Source organism: Condylura cristata, unplaced genomic scaffold (assembly GCF_000260355.1).
Source record: "Condylura cristata isolate star-nosed mole 26May11 unplaced genomic scaffold, ConCri1.0 scaffold00001, whole genome shotgun sequence".
Taxonomy (NCBI): domain Eukaryota; kingdom Metazoa; phylum Chordata; class Mammalia; order Eulipotyphla; family Talpidae; genus Condylura; species Condylura cristata.
In genome coordinates this window covers 34,945,050-34,966,355 of record NW_004567102.1, presented here as the reverse complement: position 1 = coordinate 34,966,355, position 21,306 = coordinate 34,945,050, and the positions used below count along the sequence as shown (strand labels likewise).

The 21,306-nt window shown below is 37.9% G+C and overlaps 1 protein-coding gene across 3 annotated transcripts in view; it reads left to right on the top strand.

Moving 5' to 3' along the window:
* The window catches only part of CEP162 (centrosomal protein 162kDa), a 64,861-nt gene that overhangs the window by 33,483 nt on the left and 10,072 nt on the right, over positions 1-21,306 (top strand). For 2 of the 3 annotated variants that reach the window (XR_001145391.1, XM_004674059.2), the window contains 11 exons: positions 1,282-1,415; positions 1,942-2,169; positions 2,677-2,814; positions 4,944-5,056; positions 5,150-5,255; positions 8,451-8,577; positions 10,025-10,188; positions 10,891-10,995; positions 13,206-13,418; positions 16,129-16,766; positions 19,466-19,607. Coding sequence is in view for 2 of the 3 variants with exons in the window: in XM_004674059.2 (XP_004674116.1) it covers positions 1,282-1,415; positions 1,942-2,169; positions 2,677-2,814; positions 4,944-5,056; positions 5,150-5,255; positions 8,451-8,577; positions 10,025-10,188; positions 10,891-10,995; positions 13,206-13,418; positions 16,129-16,766; positions 19,466-19,607 (2,108 nt within the window). In the remaining variant the exon portion in view is untranslated. The remainder of the gene's footprint in view (positions 1-1,281; positions 1,416-1,941; positions 2,170-2,676; positions 2,815-4,943; positions 5,057-5,149; positions 5,256-8,450; positions 8,578-10,024; positions 10,189-10,890; positions 10,996-13,205; positions 13,419-16,128; positions 16,767-19,465; positions 19,608-21,306) is intronic. The other variant, XM_012724284.1, reaches the window with a different exon arrangement.

Genomic DNA, 21,306 nt, shown 5'->3' with positions numbered 1-21,306 from the left:
CCACCCAATTTTGTTGGTTATTTTTATTTTTTCAACATAGATGTTTGTTATAGTCTCTCTTGCAACTTTAAGTCCTATCTGCTTTTAAATTTAGATTCTAGTTATTAAAGATAGAATGCTTTTCAGCCATCCCATAGCCACAGCATCTCCATTCTGGTGTTATTTTAATTGGTTTATTATTTCACTGAGTTTTCTCAACTTATTTTTCCAGAAGAGTTCATGCTTTCCAAATTTCATGATGTTCTTAAGTTTAAATTTTATATCCAATCAGTATTTTTCAGGCTGGGGAAAATATACTGCCTGTGTACCATCATTAAAAATAAGTATTTAAAGAATAAAAATTAGGAGCCAAGGAAGAGAGACTCCTGCTCTGAAGGCACTGGTCTGTTGTCAGGTGCCCGACATCTGTCACTCAGCTGCCACTTCCTAGGGGAGTGGTGGTGCTAGGAGATCACAGCCCTTTCTTTTGCCACATACTGTTTCCCCAGTGACTCTGAAGGATTAATGCTGGCTTTGTGGTGATTTAAACAGTTTATGAATGCTTGAAGAAATTTTTCCAGAAAATCTTCTATATCAAGCATTCCAAGTTTAACTTGAACACTCCTCTTTAAGAATACCTTTGGGGGAAAAAAACCTTTGGGTGGGCTTGTTTTTTTCTTTCAACTTTTTGTATTTTCCAAATTTTTAATAGTCAAGTAGTTCACGTTTAATGAAAAAGTAAACTTTACATTTCAAAAGTTAGAAGAAATTATATTAAAAATATAATTTTTGAATTTTTCACTGACATTTAAGACAGTATCTGTTTACTGAATGTTCAGATCAGAACCTGTAGTATTTGAATATGGGCCTCCATATTCGATGGCTTCCCTCAGTTTAGAGAATTAAAAATTGAAGATTGACTAGAATTATTAAAATAGTTCATAAAGTTGCCATCTACTTTTTGACTCATTTAGATACTTTTGTTACTGCTATAAAAATTTAAAAGAATAAGTTACAAAGCAATCAAGATTGAAACTATCCCAGTCTATGTTCTCACATATATATTTAGCTTAATTTTGTCATTTGACATTAATCTTGCATCTGTTAGACTTTGGTGTTAAATTGAGTAGAATGTTGATAGTGGAGGACATTTCTGAGGGTATTGAAACAGCTGCTAGGATGTTACCCTTCAGCCTATTTTGCTGGCCTCATTTTGCTCATTGTATTGCTTTTTAATTACTGAATATACACTCAGTTTTGTTTACATTTGTGGTGATTTTATCCATTGTTTACACTACTTAGAAATCTTATCTGGAACAAAACTTATCAAGCCTGCAGCATTGGGGAAGCCAGCTCCCAAAACTGAAATTTTCTTAGCAGCCCCCAAGAAGTCTGAACTTCCTACAGAAACTGATTCCTCTGTTCAGTTTCAGAATGTAAGTATTGAATTTCAAAGTAACATTCGCAGTGTTTTTACAGGCTGAAATCATAAAAATAAGTTACAAATAATAACAATTTCCTTTGCTTCTACATTGGTATTCTAGTTATTCTTATTGAATATTTTTTTTTTTTTAAAGATTTATTTATGCATACAGAACTGGGGTACAGGTCAGAGGCTCACGGGCGGTGAGAGGCTTCACCAGAGACAGAGTGGGGAGCAGAACAGGCAGATTGACGAAGTACACTGCTGAGGGAAGCAGCGGGCGGGTCAGGAGAGGTCCGGCTCGCCATGTGGTCTCCTCCGGGGCAGGCGGGGATCGAACTCATACGGAAGTGGCTTCAGATTCTCAGTGCTGTGCTTTAACCCGCTGCGCCACCAGGAGGACCTCTTATTGAATATTTTAACAGTAGAATGTTATTAACCACATTTTTATTCCTTGTGGTTTTTTTAAACCACCTGTGTCCAAATCTTACTATGTAAACCTACTATAATGAAATAATGATTTATTTTTTTTTTTAAAGAATTCTTCAGGGTGCCAGGCTGGGGACAAGGAAGCAGAATTGATTATGCTTAAAAGAGTTCAAGAAGCAGAGGAAAAGTGGAAGAGTGCACAAACCCTAATTGAGCAAATTAAAATCACATTCTCAGAAAAAGAGAGAGAACTAGAAAATAAGATGGAAGAATTAAAGAGACAACAAGAAAAGGAACTCTTTAAACTGAGTCAAGACAACTATATTCTTCAAGCCAAGGTATAGACATTATTGTGCTATTTTTTCCTTTTTTCAATTACAGTGTAATTTGAACATCCTGCTAAATGCATCATCATCCTTGTTCCTGGGGCCATTTGACTTGCTGTATAAAAATCCACATGGTTCCTGAGAGTGTCCATATAGCAGAGTCTTCGTGTAACATCCTCTGGGGCAGAGATCAAAATTTACATTGGCTCATTTTGATAGTTCAGATATCATCTTAAAACAAGTTCTTTGGTTCACTGTGACCTTCAGAGAATACAGAATTTTAGAAAGAATTGCTGTAGAAAGTCTAGATTCAGAAAATGACACTAAGTAGCATTTCAGAGTCCTGGTACAAAATATCACTATAATGATTTAACTATGCTTGCTGTTATTTTCATTCTAGTGTGGTTATAAGACAACTTTGACAATTTTAAATCTGTACACCTTGCATTTTCCATTATTCCTAATTTCTCACTCATTATTTGTCCCCAAATTAAACAATTTCTGTATTTTTTTTCAAAGTTAAGTGGCTTTGAAGAAACAAATAAAAAACAAAGGTGGTTACATTTTGAAACAAATGATCCTGTTACTGAAGAAAAGTTGAAGCAAATCCGGAAGGAAATACAAGAACAAGAGACTCTGCTTCAGGGCTATCAGCAGGTACTGCAATTCTGAAGCACTTAGGGGTCTATTTTTGAGAGATTTGTTTTATAAAAGTCATAGGAAAATATTTTTCTGTCCGTTTAACAGGAAATAGGGACTCTGGAAAATATGAGGAAGTAATAATTCTTTTGGGAAAAATTGAAGTGATTCAGAGCATGGCTTCTGGATTAAGATTCTCTTTAGTCCTACTTCATCACCGTCTGTGTAACCGTGAACAAATCCCTTCACCTCTTAGCCAGTTTACACATCTGTAAAAGGGGATTGATGGTAATAGTGGCTGCTTCATAAAGTGGTTGTGAAATGAAGGCAAGACAGTGCAACCAAGTTCTTAGTACCTCATGTACAGCACACAGTACCAGTCAGTGAATGTTGCCTGTTAATATTTTTAATAGCCATGTTCCTTAGAAACTGTCCTGTTTTTCTTTAGTTTTCTATAATGCTTCTTTTGACAGAAATAAGAATCTGAAATCAATTGTCAGTTTGCTGAGAGTGTACAGAAATTTGAGTTAAAAGAGCAAATCTGTGTCCTATTGAAAGCTGAGATCAACAATGTGTGATGAGAGAGTGGTGTGTTGACCTGACCTGACAGCCCGGGCAGGTTTCATGATCTTTAATTAGTTTTCTCCCTATCACTCTCGTTTTTACTTGTTTCTTTCCTCTTCTCTTTCAATACCTTTTACTCTCTTGACAACAATAGCTTGGCGTGGAGTTTGCCAGTAACAAGCACCATTATTGGATGTGGGCACATCCAGAGAGGGCATTACAGCATCAGTTACTACATCACTTACAATAATGACGTAACTGACTGCCAGTGAGAATCTTCAGGTTTGCCATTCTAATCTTGCTGTAGTATAGGACATTTTTTAGGGAGGATGTTACAGACCCAGAAGTATGCTAATAAGGAGCCCCTCCTACAAAGTAACACAAAATCCGTTTACTGTGTGTTTCTGTATTTCACTATTTCTACAGATACCTAAACACAGATCATCTGCTACACAGTAGCTCAGACACAGTGAGACAGTCCATAGTTTTCATTAGATCCTCAGGAGTCTTTGATTTTCATCAAATTCTTAATTTTAATGAGCTTAATAAGCTGGAGCACCTAAACTCATATAATTTTCTCCACCTGATCTCACTGTTTGTTCCTCTTTGACTTAAGCCTGGTGATGACTTGGTTCTCTACCTTCTCCTCACTTTCAGAAACTCCTGGTCACTAACTCCATGCTCACAGAAAGTTCCTCAGACAGGCATGGGCACTGTCAGGGAAACCATGGCAGCCCAGAACAGTAGGTTCATTATTGATTCAAGCAACTGATATGGAATCTTGGGCCCCTGCTAGATTTGACAGGCCTTTAATGCTGAAGCAAGGGACCAGAGCATGCAGACCAGCTGGCAGCCAGGGAGGCTGCGAGACTGGCAGCAACCACACCCCCTACTTCCCACAATCTCCACACCCTCTGTGGCTTCTCTTCTCTGGTAATGATCTTCCCCCCAACATCTGTACTTACAGATACTTGAGTTGTATCCCGTCCCGTGCTCTGTCGCTTCTCACCCAGTGGTCGCATTCCCAAGAGCTTTTTGCAATAATACATTATCACAGGTGGGCAGTGAAACCTGGGAGGAAAGAAAGGCGCAGGTGGCAGCCATAAAAGCTAGTGGCAAGAAGCGAAAAAGAGCCTGAGCCCCTCCATTTCCACTGTGGACATGGATTGTGCTACATCCACTGCAGAAAGCCAGGAAAAGGAGGATGTCAGAGCCCCTCTGGGTCTTTCTGCTGTAGCTGGATGTGGCTTCCTTGCAGCCACTCACCCGGACTGCGAGAAATGCAGAGCATTGTCATCACTGTAGGCGCTTTGGCTTTGAATTTTTCCAACTTTTTTTTCCCCTCCAACTAAGCATTTTGAGCATCATGGGCAGAATTGTTTTTCAGGTACCAAGATTTTTTTCTGAGATACAAAGTTTGAAATAGATTTTGCTTCCTTAATAATTGAAGAAATTTAAAAAAAAATTGAAGAAATTTAAAAGACCTTAAAAATACTTAAAATATGTATCTACTATACACATACGTACTTGTATTAGTTAAGTGCTTTGTTTTTAAATTAAGATGTGATTTTGTTTATACAAAGGAAAATGAAAAATTGTATAACCAAGTGAAAGATCTACAAGAACAAAACAAGAAAAATGAAGAACGGATGTTCAAGGAAAACCAGAGTTTACTCAGCGAGTTAGTGTCCTTAAAGTAAGTCATTTTTGAATCCTTAAAATCAAATGCTGTTTTTAAGCAACTATTTTGATAGCAATAATAAGTTTATTATCTTTCGAAATAAATCAGAGAACAGATGCACAAAAATCATTTGCTGTCCCAAGTAGTTGAAGACTCAGAGCCCACCAGAAACCAGAGTTTTACAGATTTGTTAGCAGAACTGCGGGGAGCACAGGTAAGTTGCTTCAAGAATTTAATTATGATCCTATTAGTGACAACAGAGGTTATTATACAAATCCCTATAAGTGTAGAAATCTGTTTACAAAAAGATCTTTTATATATTTTGTACCACTGAAAATTAAGAAACAAGGTAAGCATTTAGCATACATGTAACCTTAACATAGAAAAAACATGTGCTGGTTTCAGATGCCATTCTCCTCTGTAACTCTGCTTCTCATCAGGCTTTGTCACATGGGGCCAAACTGAGCACATAATTTACTTAGAGTATGTAAATGTCACTGTAAGAAAATTTCACAGAAATGTGTAATTAAAATAGGAAAATAATTTGAAGATAACTTTCACTTCTAAAAATTAGTTGGCTTTTTACTATTTCCCACTCATAGATCATAATTTACAAACATTTGTGTTCCTCATAGTTAACACAGAGGTGAAATTCAACAGCTACTTTATAACTTATTTTTATTGAATTGTATTATAAAGAATATGGCTTTGAATGTTCTATAGTAGTGTCTTTTTAGTGGGAGAAGTTTTGGGGTTTGGGGCAGATTAATTTTGTTTTAAACAGAATAGCTTCATGCATTGCTGGTAGTATCTACCAGTAATTGTAACCGTCAAAACCTGTGCCACGTTCCAAACATTCCCTGTGGGAAGGCAGTTAATTCTCCCCACACCTTCCCATGTAGAACTATATCCTGAGACTAAAAAGCCCCTCCAATCTTGTGGAATGTTAATTATGTAAATTAGAACATTCCCATTACATTCCCATTTTTGAAAATTATTATATAAAGTGAGGTTACATAAAAATATAAACATACCTTAATTCAATAATTGAAGATTAAAAAGTGTTTGTAGTATATAAAATGCAGCTTCAATTATGAATCTATAGAAAATTAGGTAGTTAAGCAAGTAGAAAGAATAAATGATTGGACACACACTCTTAACAGTGAGCCTCTAAATTTTAGCAAGAGTGAAATACTGCCATTCTTTATGAAGAATTAGAAAACATAATTGAGTTTCAGGCATAGCATTTAGCTTCACTGAAAGACCACTTATTAGTGATCTATTAAAAGTGGTGTTTTGAGTTCTCCTTCCCGCTTGTGACTATGCAGGTGTTTCTTTTCTCAAACCCTTTCTCTGTGCAAAGCAGTGGCTCTCCTGCCCACTGGTGACTCTGCAGATGCCTCTTTATCTTTCTCCTTTTTCTAATACTGTCCTTTTAAAATGTAAAAATAAAGTTCAAAATTCAACATTTTTTTGACAAACAAGAAACTAAGATTTCCACCAAAAAAAAAAAATGATGGTTTAAAATACAGTAAACATCTTGTAAAAGCATAGCTGTGCTCATAGTCACATGGACTATGGGATATAATTAAACAGCAGTTTGTTTTGATGTGCTAAGTGTTATGTATGCATTTATAAAAACAAGAGTTAGCAAAGTGCAATCCTGTTTTCAAGCAAATCTACAATGTCAGGTGGTGATGATTGTAGTGAGAAGAAAATAGAACAACTCAGCTCCTTTTTTTTTTTTCAAGATTTTATTTATTTATGCATACAGAACTGGGGTATAGGTCAGAGGTGCAGGGGTGGTGAGAGGGCCCACCAAAGAGAGAGCGGGGAGCAGAACAGGCCGAGGGACCAAGTACACTGCTGAGGGGAGCAGTGGGCAAGACAGGAGAGGTCTGCTGTGCCATGTGGGTCACCTCCAGGGTCAGGGATTAAACTCACACTGAAGTATCTGAGGCTCACTTGCAGTGCTGCGCTCCGACCCGCTGTGCCAACAGGGAGGACCCAACTCAGCCCTCTTGAGGCTGGGGTGAGACTGCTGTTTTATAATGGTCATGGAAGGTCTTGCTGAGGCTTCCTTTGAGCAGAAATCCTGATGAAGTGAAGTAATGAGCCACCTGGCTGCCTGGGGACAGAGAACTGTGAGTAGAGAAAACATGAGTGCAGACTTGGGGTAATCGTGTGCTGGATGGACTCGAAGAACTTTGTGGAGGTCTCTGTGGCAGAAGTGGAGTGAGATGGGGAGGGGAAGGTCTGTGGTAGGTGTGGTTAGTGGTGTGGCCAAGGTTGGGTTATGTGATGCTGTAGGTGATGGTGAGGACTGGGTTTCCTAAGAGGAATGGGAATCACCACAGTGCCAGAGCAACTCTCTGGCTCGTGTGAGCAGAATAGAATTGAAGTGGTGGTAGGCTAATTAGGAGGTTATTGCTCTAATCCAGAAGGCTAAGATAGTAGACGGAAGACAAATCTTTAAGGTTGTGTAGAGTAAGATGCTTAGCACTGATTCTAGTAGGCTCCGGCAGCTGTTTATTCTAGAAAGGGCAGTAGCAATTAAATCCAAATTAAAATTAGGAGAATTAGTTAGCTGTCAGAGCTATAATAGATTAGGTGAAAAGAGACTGTAGGATAAATGAAGATTGTTCAGGCTTTTGTGCCCTCGGCCTCTGTGGCCATCCCCTGCAGCCTTGACTGCCGGAGATACTGGGGGTATGGGCTCGGGTATGCATACCTGACAGCAGGCACCGGGGGCATGGCCTGGAATATGGTGTGGGCTTGCGTAACTGAGCATACCTGAGCCTGGAGGCTGAGCATATAGGTGCAGCATCACAGAGGATAGTGTGGCAGAGGCCATGAGAAGACACAAGAGAGCCCAAGAGTAAAGACTTGCCAGGGCTGGGAGGCTGCCAGCCTCTGAGCACCCGCCCCCCATCTTCCAGCCCCCTCTGCCTGCCCTGCATCTGGCTGCCTCACTACAAATGGTGTTGAAAGATCATTAAAAGCCTGAAAGAGGGTTCTCCCTAGTGGTGCAGCGGGTAAATGCAGCACTAAGAAGCTAAAACCACTTCATCACGAGTTCAAACCCCAGCCTCAGAGGTGACCCACATGGTGCACCAGGCCTCTCCTGACCCACCCACTGCTCCCCTCAGCAGTGTACTTCACCCCCCGGCCTGTTCTGCTCCCCGCTCTGTGTTGGGTGAGTCCTCTCACCGCCCCTGCACCTCTGCCTGCACCCCAGTTCTGTATGCATAAATAAATGAATCTTTAAAAGAAAAAAACCTGAAAGAGCCACTGAGGGCTCTGGACTCTTCCTTTGCCTGCTCTGCTTTCTGCCTGCCTATTCTACAGAGATAATCCCACAGTTTTTGTGTTGAAAATAATTTGCTTTTGTGTTTCTTTTAACATCAAGAAAGAAAAAAACAGTTTATTGGAAGACATCAAAAGATTGAAGCAAGACAAACAAGCTCTTGAAGTAGACTTCGAAAAAATGAAGAAAGAAAGAGACCAAGCAAAAGATCAGATTGTTTATGCCACAGGTAAAATGCTCAACTCTTAAGTTTACCGTCTTTTTTTTTTTTTTTTAAAGATTTGTTTATTTATGCACACAAGACTGGGGTACAGGCCAGAGGTGCAGGGCTGGTGAGTGGATTCACCAGAGACAGAGTGGGGAGCAGAACAGAGGAAATACACTGCTGAGGGGAGCAGCAGGTGGGTCAAGAGAGGTCTGCCACACCATGTGGTCACCTCCGGGGCCGGGGATTGAACTTGCACCCAAGCAGCGGCTGTGGCTAGTTTACAGTGCTGCACCTTAAACCACTGCACCACCAGGGAGGACCCCATACTCAAAACTATTCTATTCTTGAATTTAAGTAATAGCAGTTGGATAATGTAATCAAAATGCTGTTCCCTTGAGTATAGTGTTTAGACATGGTTTTTAACTTAGTAATTAATGGTTATGTGCTTTGATTGGTTTTAGCAGGAGTAACCACAGGTCAAAGGAAATCCAGGATGATTTTGAGTTTGTGACTTTGTGTGTGTGCTTGTTTATGTCTGTGTCATCCCAGCTAGACTGTGCCCTTCCTGAAGCATGGACTGTCTTTTCATCCCTGGTTTTGAAATACAGGCTTTTAAGTGTCTGCCAAAGAAAAATTAGACTGCACTGTATTTGTAGAAAACACAAACATGGTGTTTCTTGGCGGGGAAAGTGAAGGAAAGAAAATAACAAGTAAAATAAAAATGCAGGGAAATTACAAATTACAAGTGAACATGAGATGAGTACTGCATAAGGATTTTGGGGAGCAGTAGCTGGTCAACAGCCTACACCGGTGAGGTGAGGCATTCGAGTGGTGGCGGGACGGAGGGAGAGAATGTCTCATGAGCAGCATAGAGGGCGCCTGTGGGTCACCATGTAGCAGAGCACAAGCCAAGGTAGTCTGAGGAGCCTTGGTTCGGCAGAGTACGTATCTTTGCTCTGTAATGTTATGATTGGTGTAAATATAATATGTTCAATGAAATCCATCCCTACCTGTCTATAATGAAATTGCATTTTCTTTCCTCAACTGTAAGGTATAATAACAGTAGTAGCCATCACATAAATCGCTGTGTGAAGTGAAAGCTTACCTTGTGAGCACTGTTTGCCACTGTTACTTTTTAATATAATCTTTGGCATTCTTCATTTTTACTATCTTGAATCCAGCATTTATTTTCCTATGGAAACAACTTTCCTTTTATAACAAGGCAGGAAGATATTTCCAAATTTCTAGGTAGTCTCCTTTGCTAACAGTTTTAAGATTTGGATTGTGAACACAGTCTTAACCCCCCCTTAACTGAAATGGATACTACTGTGCATATATCGTTTTTTAGCCTCTTTGTTTTTTCATAATGCTTTTATTAGATAGGCATTGGTTTTAATTTAAAATCCTTAAGTTTATCATATTTGCATGTTTTGAGAGATTGCCATCAAGTTACGGAGTTATCTTACAGGTGAAAAGTTGTATGAAATAAAGATTTTAGAAGAAGCGCATAAACAAGAAATTAGTCGCCTGCAGAAAAGATTACAGTGGTATGCTGAAAATCAGGAACTTCTGGATAAAGATGCAATTCGACTTAAAGAAGCAAATGAAGAAATTGAGAAGCTAAAACTTGAGGTGATTATTCATATATTTCTATAGATGAACCCCATTAATTTCAACAATTAGCTCCACTTAGTCTTTTCCTATCATCAGATCTATACTGTTAATGAAAATAAATCCAAGCTCCTTTATCACAGCCTGTCAGGTCCCAATGTGGTCAACCTCTGCCAGCCTCTCTACCTTCCCTGGCACTCCCTCTCCCAGAATCCCTCGTCTGCCCATATCACATCATCTCACTCTGGTTCTTGAACATATAGGCTTGTTTCACTTGTTTTGTATTGGCCTAGAATACCGTTGCCTCCTCTTACACAACTCACTTCTCAATCAAGTCTCAGCTCAGAATTTTACTCCCCAGAAATCTTTCCTGATCTCCTTATCTAATGTAGATGCCAATCACATGCCCGCTGACTCTTCACATTCCCACACTCATCTTACTTTTTGCAAAATACTTGTCACTTTCAAAAGCTAATTTTTACTTATTAGTTTACTGTATTAGCCTTTCAACTCTCCTCCTTCCACTGGAATGTAAAAGCAACAAGAGCAGGACCCTCACTATCTTGTTCTAGTCCACCCCCCCCCACACACACACACATATCCCCCCTTTAGTTCTCCAACACAGTGCTGGATTTGAATAAACAAATAGATGAGCACTTTCTCTCCCTCCTGGTGCTTTATGTTTTAAGTTTGTTTCTTAAAATGTTCTGTTCTTTTTGATAGGTTGAGAAACTGAAAGCTGAATCCGGAAATCCTTCTGTTCAGCAGAAAATACGTTTAAAAGATAAAGCAGCTGATGCCAAAAAAATTCAGGATCTGGAGCGACAAGTATGTGTTAAGGGAAATTTTCATCTACAGGACAATTTTGTCTTCCATTTTAGGATTCAATCATTTATTTTATGATAGAGCTCCCCCTATTTTAAATATGATACGTATTTGTTTGATACAAAGTGTTTAAAGTAACAATAATAAAAGTAGCAAATATTTTATATATGATACAGTTTTAGACATAAAGAATCTTGGGGGAATAACTTGGTTTACAAATTGTATATGATTTGGAAATACAGGATCACCCCCTTGAGGTGTGTACTAACACATCACACCCACCACCAAAAAATCCATAACTTTCCACCATAGTCCATTGTGCTCCTTTCCTCCCATAAAAAATTTTTAGAGCAACATGCCTCCTGTATGAAATGGTGGACTTGTGGATGGAGGATTATTTTGCATCCCAGCTCCAGCTCCATTAGACATCTAGAAAGAAGCAAAATTTTGAAACTGAGTATAGGGCTTAGGATTCGTTTGACCTGATAGGTGAAAGAGGTGAACTGAAAAAGAGGTCCTAGAACTGGAAAGTGGTTGTTAATGCTTAGGAAGTTTTACTAAACTCCCTGAAATCAGAACATTCAGCTTCCAAAGAACTGACCATGATCTTGAACTTTCAATCTTTATTTAGGCTTAGAACCATTTTATAGTCAGTGTAATTGGGTCCTTTTCCCAAAATCATACAGCAGTGCTTTTTAGGATAAACAACTTTTTCATTAGAGTAGCTGTTTTGTGGCATAGAGTTATTAACTTTCACCTCTTTTTAAAACTGTCTTAAGATGTATTTAATCCACAATTAAATACTTAAGTATAAATTTATACCCATGCTCATCAGGGAACATGATTCTATAGTCAAATCATGACACTTCAGTATATGGTTATTCCATCACAAACCCAAAACTGTGAGGTCATCACTGGGTTGAATTTTTCTAGTTTTATAAGAAGGAAAACTAAGCAAAAAAATTTACTGTTACTGTTACAAGATATGTTCTTATATTAAAAGATATGATTTGATAGTTCAGTTTAGTGGCATGAAAAGGACCAGGACAAGGGTAGTTTGAAGGTGAAAAGTACTCTACAGTGCAGAATTGCCTGGCTTTCTACAGTGCTTAAAATTTAGATTAGCCAGTATAGAAGAAGCCATCCAGAATTGTAGAGGGAAAAGACCAAAGGAACCGTGTCTTTATTAAGGTAAAGGGAAATAACGTAGAACTGAATGTGTTGCAGTAAAAAAATAAAGCATGCTGTTAGTAGCAAAATGAAAACTTGAAATGGGAGAATGTGTTAACCAAAAATTGAATGCTTTCTGAAAGTAATGTTTTATTAGCACTTTAATATGTTTATTGGAATATCTAGATTATATCTAACATCTTTCATTGTTTAGTAGTATTATATAGTTTGTTACATTTACATTTAAGATTTTATAAATTCTGTTTCCATGAACATTTCTACCTAAGGATTTTAAATCTTAATAAATATTTATAATACAGGGATATCCTAATGTATTCAGAATCCTTTTAGAGCCATATTTTGAAATAAATTAAATGTGGAATAAGGTTTATTCTTTCCAGAATTGCACACACAAGTAAAAATGAGGCTAGGTATGTTTTGTAATGAAAATTTCATATTTTTTACATTCATTCATGCTTCCATTTAGTGGGCTATCTCATAGTGAGAGGTAATGGTTCATAGTTAGAGTTAGAGAATTAAACATTCCTTTTGTATTAACAGCAGTGTTTTCTGTTACCAAAGGATAATATTGAAAACTTAAAGAAAATATAAATAAAAATCATTTTTTGCCCCAAAAATAGACATTTTGAGAGCTCAAAATTAAATTCAAAGTGAATTTTTAAGTGAATGTATTACTTGTGAATGTTTTTTTTTATAGCTTCTCTTTTTAAAAACCTAGTATTTATGTGCATACATATGGTATATACCTCTATACATGCAGTGCAAATAATTAAATAACTCAGGATTTCTGTAAGTTATACAATACTGAGTGAGATATTATACAGTAGACTTAGCTCATCAGATAATTTAGTGATATAAACTTTGAAATTAATTTGTGCTTTTGTACGTTTGAGTCAGTCTTGAGATGTGATGTAAATATGTGAAATCTGGGCATGACTTTATTTTACAAAATTAATGTGTAAGTTTATACATTAAGCCAATTGTATTTGTGACCTTACATAGATATAAAAATATTTCAATAGGTCAAGGAAATGGAAGGAATTCTTAAGAGAAGATACCCCAATTCTTTACCTGCTTTAATATTGGCTGCATCAGCAGCTGGTGATACAGTGGACAGAAATACAGTAGAATTTATGGAAAAACGGATAAAAAAGCTAGAAGCTGATCTGGAAGGCAAAGATGAAGAAGCAAAGAAAAGCCTTCGTACCATGGAACAACAGTTTCAGAAAATGAAAGTAAGTACCAGGTGGCCATGAGGCTTAGACATGGACTGGAGCCTGGGACTTCAGGTCTTATATTAACCAATGGCTCTGAGCATCTTTTCCCATAAAACCTTTATCATGAAAGTTAATGGCTGCAGAAGAAACCTAAATCCATCCAACTTTTTGTCCTCCTTCATTCAGCATATTTTCTTTATTGCAAACACAGAATAATGATAGAATCATCTTTACATTAATTGCCTCTCAGTGTTATTAAGCCTAATGGAAATTAAGTCATGAAAAGGCAGAGTAAAATATCTCTTTTCAGAATAGAATTGTTTTTTAATAACCATGGTTGAAAATATTTTCAATAAAATTTATCTAGACGAGGGATAGGAAATGAGACAGAAGAATGTGTTTGAGGGATAGAGTAGGAGGCAGTATAATGCCTGCTAGAAATATCTTAATTTTTCAGTTTTCCAATCCTTCATCAAACGAGGGAATCAGAACACACAAGCAGCCGCATGATCATATAAAACAAGTGTTGAGCACATGCTCCCTGCAGCCATTCTTGCTGCTTTCACGGATAGCTCATCCTGTGTAATTCTAATCACCTGTGAGAAATAGACAGCGTCATCCCATTTTACACTGAGGGAACTAATCTTCACAAGTGTACATCTTGCCCAAGGTGAGTGACAGAACAAGGTCTCAAACTCAAAGCCACCACTTCTCTAAGAAGCAGATCTCGTTCTCCAAACATTTCTGTCCTGGGAGTAGCAGTAAATAGAACATTCAAGTTCAGGAACAGTAAAAGATTGAAAATCTAGAAATAGTCTGGTCTTTGCTGTCATTGGTCATATCACAGAGGTTGTCTCCTTTATTCCACCCTTCTTCAAATCTCTCTACCCCCTGCCAGGTTCACTTTTCTCTCAAGACCCAAAATTCCAAGGTGTACTCCTCTAGCCACGTGGCACACTTGCCTTCTGCTCCGGTTCACCTGTCTTTTCACTCCTGTACTGCCACAGCTTCATGCCTCTGAAGGACATGCTCTGCTGTGGGAGCAGGACCACCATAGTCGAGCAGACATCCAATCTCATGAATTCTCTCAGCACTGCTTGGCAAAATGAAGTAAGGCTCAGTCCCTGCTGCCATCCCCCTCAGCAGTCAAAGCTCCCGCCCCACGCCACTTCAGTAGACAGTGCTGCCTATCTATATATGACAGACTGTACCGTCACTGAAAACACAGGCTTCAGACCAACCTTCCATCTAGGCCCAGTTTCACCCTAATTTCATGACTTGTGTTACTTAACCTCGCAACCTCAGTTACCTCAAATGTAAAAGGACATAATGACAGTGCCACTTGCTCTCCTAAGTATCTTTTAATTCCTCACTTTGTATCAGCAGGTCACCGCACTACCATCGTTAATAAAAATGGCAGATTATTGCAATAACCTCCTGACTGGTCTACACACACCCAACTCTCCCCCATCCAATAGCAGCTCTTAACACGAGTCAAAATTACACTTTTGCATCTCTGTCTTATCTCACACACATACCCCACCTTGCCCCTTAACAACTTCCTTTTAATATAAATGCCAACAACTTCATGTAAGGCCAGGACCCTCCTTCTCCGGTGTTTCCTCAGCCATGGTTCATCTAGCCTGTTATACTACCCTGTTTCTTCTTGCTGTGTTTCCTGTATCCACATAAAGCATGTGTTAGTATGCTTTGCTTTGTCATACCTTAAAGATTTTTTTTTTTTTACAAGATTCCAGTAAAAAGATGACTATTCACTAAAGGCTCACATGACGGTTAGCATTTTTTTTTAGCAATGAAGTACTTTTAATTTTGGTTGTGTTTATTGTGTCAGGCAGCACAAATTCTTGTGACTCTTCATTGAGACATTCAAGTTACTGTGGTGGTCTGGAACTGAGCCTGCAGTACCTCTGTCGTGTGCCTGTGCTCTCTGGCCTCTGACCTGTATGCTCTGCTCCCTCTTTCACAGTCTTGTGTGTTCTTGCCCTTCAGGTCTCAGCCTAGGCAGTTTCCCAGCAAAACCTTTCCTGGACTTCTGTTTGACAGATCACCGCTGCCGACACCTCTAGGTCCATGCACCACTCCTTCATGGCATCCCCCACGTGTGCAACCACATGGACTGGTCATTCATTTGCTCTCCTCCTCTAGCTCCTGCACTTCATGATGGTTGGGACTATCCCGCTTTTACTCTCCATGGGGTCCTTCTGGGAAAGGATAGACCCTCAGAAGCATTACACTTAGATAGGTTATTTATATTAAAGCTTGAGTATACAAATCTAAGCTTATTCCCTGTAAGATTTCTAAACTAATACTAGGTAGTCAAAAATGTGCTATTTAACAAAGACTTCAGTACGATTGTTGCTTTATTACTTTACATATTTGCAGAGTGTAGTTTGTCATTTTGTACTGGGAAAGGTATGTAATACTAGGCTTGATTTTGAGGCTTACAATATTTACATGTATAATTTAATGTTTGTAAAAAAGATTAATTATGAAATTCTGTAACAAAAATTGCAACAATATGTTATGCTCTTTACAGATTAGCATTTCATATATTTTTGACCACCTCAGGAAATAGATAGCTGGAGGTATCAGAACATAGGCTGTGTTCCTGAAGAAAGGAAGAGGGAGGACATGCAGAATGCATGGATTCTGCAGCTAGTGAAATGTCTAATAATTATCTTGGCATCATGTGCATTCTTTTCTCCAGATTCAGTACGAACAGAGATTGGAGGAGCAGGAGCAGTTACTTGCCTACAAATTGAAAGAAGCACCCCAGGAAAACTCCAGGGTGAAAGCACTAGAGGAGGAACTCAGCGACATTAAGGAAACCCATCAAATCACTGTAAGAAACCTTGAAGCTGAAATAGATGTTCTTAAACATCAGAATGCTGAACTAGAACTCAAGAAAAATAAAGATGATAAAGATTTCCAGTCTATAGAGTTCCAGGTAGAACAGGCTCATACTAAAGCTAAGCTGGTAAGACTGAATGAGGAGCTGGCTGCAAAGGGGAGAGAAATACAAGATCTTTCAAAAACTGTGGAGAGACTTCAAAAAGAAAGAAGAATGATGTTGTCTAACCAGAACCTCAAGGGTAGAGAGGAAATGACTGCAAAAAGGGTGAAGAAAGATGTTTTGCACACAGGTAAAAGAAATGCTAACTCCTTCCTTGGAACTATAAATGGCAAGACTTACCAACCACATACTTTTACTGACACCCGTGTTTCAGAGGTTTTGCAGGAAAACTGCAGATTGAAAAATGAGCTAGAGAGATTAAGTATGGAGAGGAATGAGCTGAACAAGAAATATGAAGCAGCAGTGAACCAATTTGAAAATTCCATGAAAAGGTAAAGTATCAGTTTGTAAATATGTGGGGGTGTATAAAGATAAAAATTGCAAAATTACAGATGTAGTTCCCCTGGGTAGCTAAGTTAGCCCTGAACTGAATGCATCACTGAAGTTTAAGAAATCGTATTGCTGTACAGAGCTCTCTGCCCCTGGGGTCTGCCTGCTGGAAGCCCACATTCTGATGGGCCTAACCTTCACGTCAACCTAAACCACATCCTTGGAGTGACCAGTCTTGTTTTTTTCCTGTATCTAGATGGTGTTTAATAAGCTCCTCACCCATTGAGCCTTCATGAAAATGAGTTGTCATTGATGATTGCCACAGGCAGGCTGCTGTTAGAAAACAGCCTCTATTAAAACTAGTTGAAAATTAAAGAGGGAAAGACCCTCTCTTCCAAGATAACTTTTCCCTCAAGTAGCCTCTTGTTTTATTTGTGTTTTAGTTCCTCTTAAATATGGCTGTTATGTGCACCACTTTTAAAACTGGTCTTTCAGTAAGAACCTTTTCCAGTAGTTTTCTCCATCCTTGTTTTCCCTGACAATGTCAGCTATGCTCCCTCTCCTGTAATCATTTCCTACTTCAACCTCAGTGACTTGGCAACTCTAACAAAACTCATTTTCTGTACCTTTGAACTGATTCCTACCTCTTTTTCATCCTCCCTCCTCCAAACTGACTTTCTCTCGATTCAATTTTGTCTTTCTGTTTATTCTCTCCTTTTTGAGTTTTTGTAAACCATGATTCCTTGTTTATTTTTCAAGCTTATTCTCTTCCCTGAGCTCAGAAGTTACATCTCTGGCTGTTGGATTATTCCTCATGGAATCAATAGTATACACCAAATTTTCCCTCCATTTTATCTATAAATTAACACCCCTTCTCAATTTCCTCATCTCTGTCTATCACCATATTTTTCAGTTGCCAGACCCTGGTTTACTTTTAGCCCTTGGTTCAAAGTCTATGAGGTGCTTCCATATAAACATTTGTTACCTTGATTTCTTCTTATTGTAGCATGGTCTATCTGGTTAGTAGATGATCTTCCCACCCTGACTGACCTCACTGATTTCGTTGTCTCCCCCCGATCATCTTGCTTTTAAAACGTATTCCTTAAATAAGCCAGTCTCTAAGTCATTCTGCCCGCCACCAACTCCTAGCTTCCCGAAGTATCAAGTGTTGAAGACTTATTTCTCTACATGCATCTCAAGTTCCATTCTCTTACACCACTCTATGGGCCTAATGTGCTGAATTTCCTCACTGCCATTTGCTCATTCATGTGTCAAGTCTTCCTTCCATAAAATATATTCTGGAGCTTCCCAGGAAATTTCCTCCCTCTACCTCCAACTCTATAATATTGTGCCAACAAAGCATTAGTCACACACTGCACTGCCAGAGCTTGAGAACTGATATAAGATGTAGCTTCTTCTGTAACCTGAGTAGGCATAGAACGAGCAACAGCAGGGGGAGTCCCTAGCCAAAGCTTGTTGACAGATTGGTGACCACAGCTGGTTGAGTCAGAAGGCATCTACGTTGCTGCCTAATTGAAACCTTGTTCCTTTTGTTGTAAATGTGATGGTAGCAATGAAGCTGTTTGGAAAGGATCACATTCTTCCCTAAAAGTAATGTAAAATTCATATTTTTCCTATGCATAACTTACAATGTTTTTGTATTATTAGTCTGTTTCTCGGACAACTCTGGGCCTGCAAAGTAAAGCATAATACTTCCAGGCCCCAGGTTTAAGCTTTTCTTTATAATAGTTCACTCATGTCCTGAGTGCTTTAGATTTTATGTATTTCCTTGGACAATATTTCCATGGACAAATAAGCATATTGTATGAATATTCTGCATTCAAACATTTAATATTTGTAAGCATGTAATAAATTTATAGTGTGGGATTTGCAACACTAATACATCAACAATGATTATTAGCCAATTTGATATCAACAGGGATTTCTGCTTTGAGTAAAATTCTGTCATTTTTAAATATTATTTTAATAAGAAATTTTTATCTGTAAGAAATGTATAAAATTTTTAGTCAACTTTGCATTTATTAAGCTGCCTCTGAATACATGTATTTTGTCACAGGCAAATGACTAGTCTGTCACACTTAATGGTGCATATATTAATCAGACGCATATTATCCTGTGTTAGAAGAATTACCATAAAGACCATTTTATTCTCACAAGATGCAGCTAGCCCTGAAGTCATATGCATGAGCCAAAAACCTGTAAATACTGCCTAGAGACAAAGCATTAGCAGTTGGAAAGGAAAAACTTCTGATTATTCAAATAAGAATCTAAACCAAAAATCTGAGCTTATTTTAAAAGCTTAAATACAGCCCCTTTGCTTTAACTCTAGCCAGAACATAGAGAACCTTGGATTTCCTCAGAAAGTGGGAATAAAGTGAAAGGCCCAGACTTTGAGATACCCCTCAGCTGTGCTCAGACCCCAGCTATGCTGATTCTGGGACCCTAGCTACCTTGCTTTTTCCCAAATTTAGGTTGCCTTTACAAAATTCACTAGATGATAGTGAGCTCTTAGAGTGGCTGAAAAGACTCAAGAAGGCAAGAACACATAAAGCAGAAATTATTAGTGCCCCCCTCACCCTGCTGCTTTAATTCCTAGGCCTGTTACATATTTTTGTGCTAACTCGGAGTTAGAGGATGAAGAGTACTTTTATGTGTGGTTTTCTTTCATTTGCATTAAAAGGGTCAAGGAAGATGCTGCAGCACATGTCACATCTCTTAAAGCATCTCATCAGCGAGAAATAGAGCAACTCCTTTGTCAAAATGCAGTAGAAAATTCTTCTTCCAAAGTAGCAGAACTAAATCGTAAAATAGCATCTCAAGAGGTAAATGACTTCCTTTGCCTTCAATTTTACTTCTTTGTGGAACTTTAATAGACTATTATTTAATTTGGAAATAAGTTAACATCAGTTTTTGAGATTGGTGATAGAAGTAGGAAATTACTGTGGGCTTGATTTCTTTTATAGGCAAGGATGCCGGTACCATATGTTTCTTCTATTTAAACATTCTATTATAGTCTCTACTTTTTTCTGTAGTTTTGTCCCTGTATTTCTCTAATGGATTGTCCCTTGTGAATAAGTGGGATGGTCAAGGGATATGGCTAATGTGATTAAGATGTTAGTACTTAAAATATTGAACCATCTCCCTTCAACTAAGTCCCAACTGAAAAATAATTAGCTTACTCATTCTTCTTGACCCATTACCATTCATTCAACAAGTAACTCAGGGTTTATAGATAGTCAGGCTCTGAGGACAAAATAATAGGAAAATATGCCTAACTCCAACTGTTAAGAAGCATACTTAGAAAGTGGCAGGGGGAGCAGATAACTCATCTGATTCCTCCAGTGTTTCTTGGATAAATGCGTATCTCCCTGGAATACCTGTGAGTTAGACACTAGGCTCTCCTTCTGTGGTAACAGTGAAATTAGAAATTTCAGTATTAGAAATTAGAAAATAGAAATTTGGCCTGCAACTTTCAAATGGTATATCCATGAAAAGTAAAAAAAGCAAAAAGCCAAATGCATCGGGAAATGGTAGTAGATGTTAAATCAAATGGATACTCTTCATCTTTCTGTAGGATTTACTTTTAGAAACCAACTGAGAAAAGCATCAAGAAATAATTATCTCACTCCCACCATTATTTAATGGCATCTTAATTAAAAATAAAACCCTCAGTTGGTATAGTTTAAATGTGGATTGGATTTTATATTAAATCACTAAACTTTCCAAGGTATAAAATGTAACTTCAGTTTTGTTGAGAAAATAAAGTATAGAAGGGATATTGTAAGAGTGAACTGTAAGGCTATTGTAATTTAATTTCAAATAGCTCAGAAACAAAGACCTTTGTTTCATATTTTAATGAAAAATATTTAAAATGCCTTTCGAAGTAACTATACATACTAGCAGATGCCTGTTTCCCGTGTTGGAACAGGGTGTCACCAGGCAGTGTCAACATATGTCACGTGATGACATAGTAAGGGACAGTCTAGGAATGATAAGAAGAGTGATGTCATTATGCCACAAATACAGAATTTTCCCAGGGTTCTAAATGCCTATGGTAAAATTTTGAATTAAATTGAAGTCAGTATAGTTTATTTTAAAAAGGCTTTAGAAATAAGAGATAGGAATTTTTCCAAAGTTCTTATAAATTTGTTTTTCTGAAATAGACTGCATTTTCAGATATTAGGCACATGTTATCTTATTTAGTCAATAACTCCTTTTAATAAAATGTTATCCTACTTAATCACAAAATATTGGCCACTGTCTTCAAGATGCTTAGATTTTATAGTTTTATTTAGGTTTTTTTTAGACCTTCAGGAGAAATAAACAAGCCAGGTAGTTACCGAAGTTATTGATTTGTAATGTATGTGGTATTGAAAGTTGAAATAGTGAACTTATTCAATGAACAATTTCTGTGGCAATTTTTGTTAGAATTTGGCAATTTTAAAATACAGGATCCTTTTTTTAGGACAAAAAAAAGTCATCTGTTGACTTTCTTGTATTTTTTTTTTTAAAGATTTATTT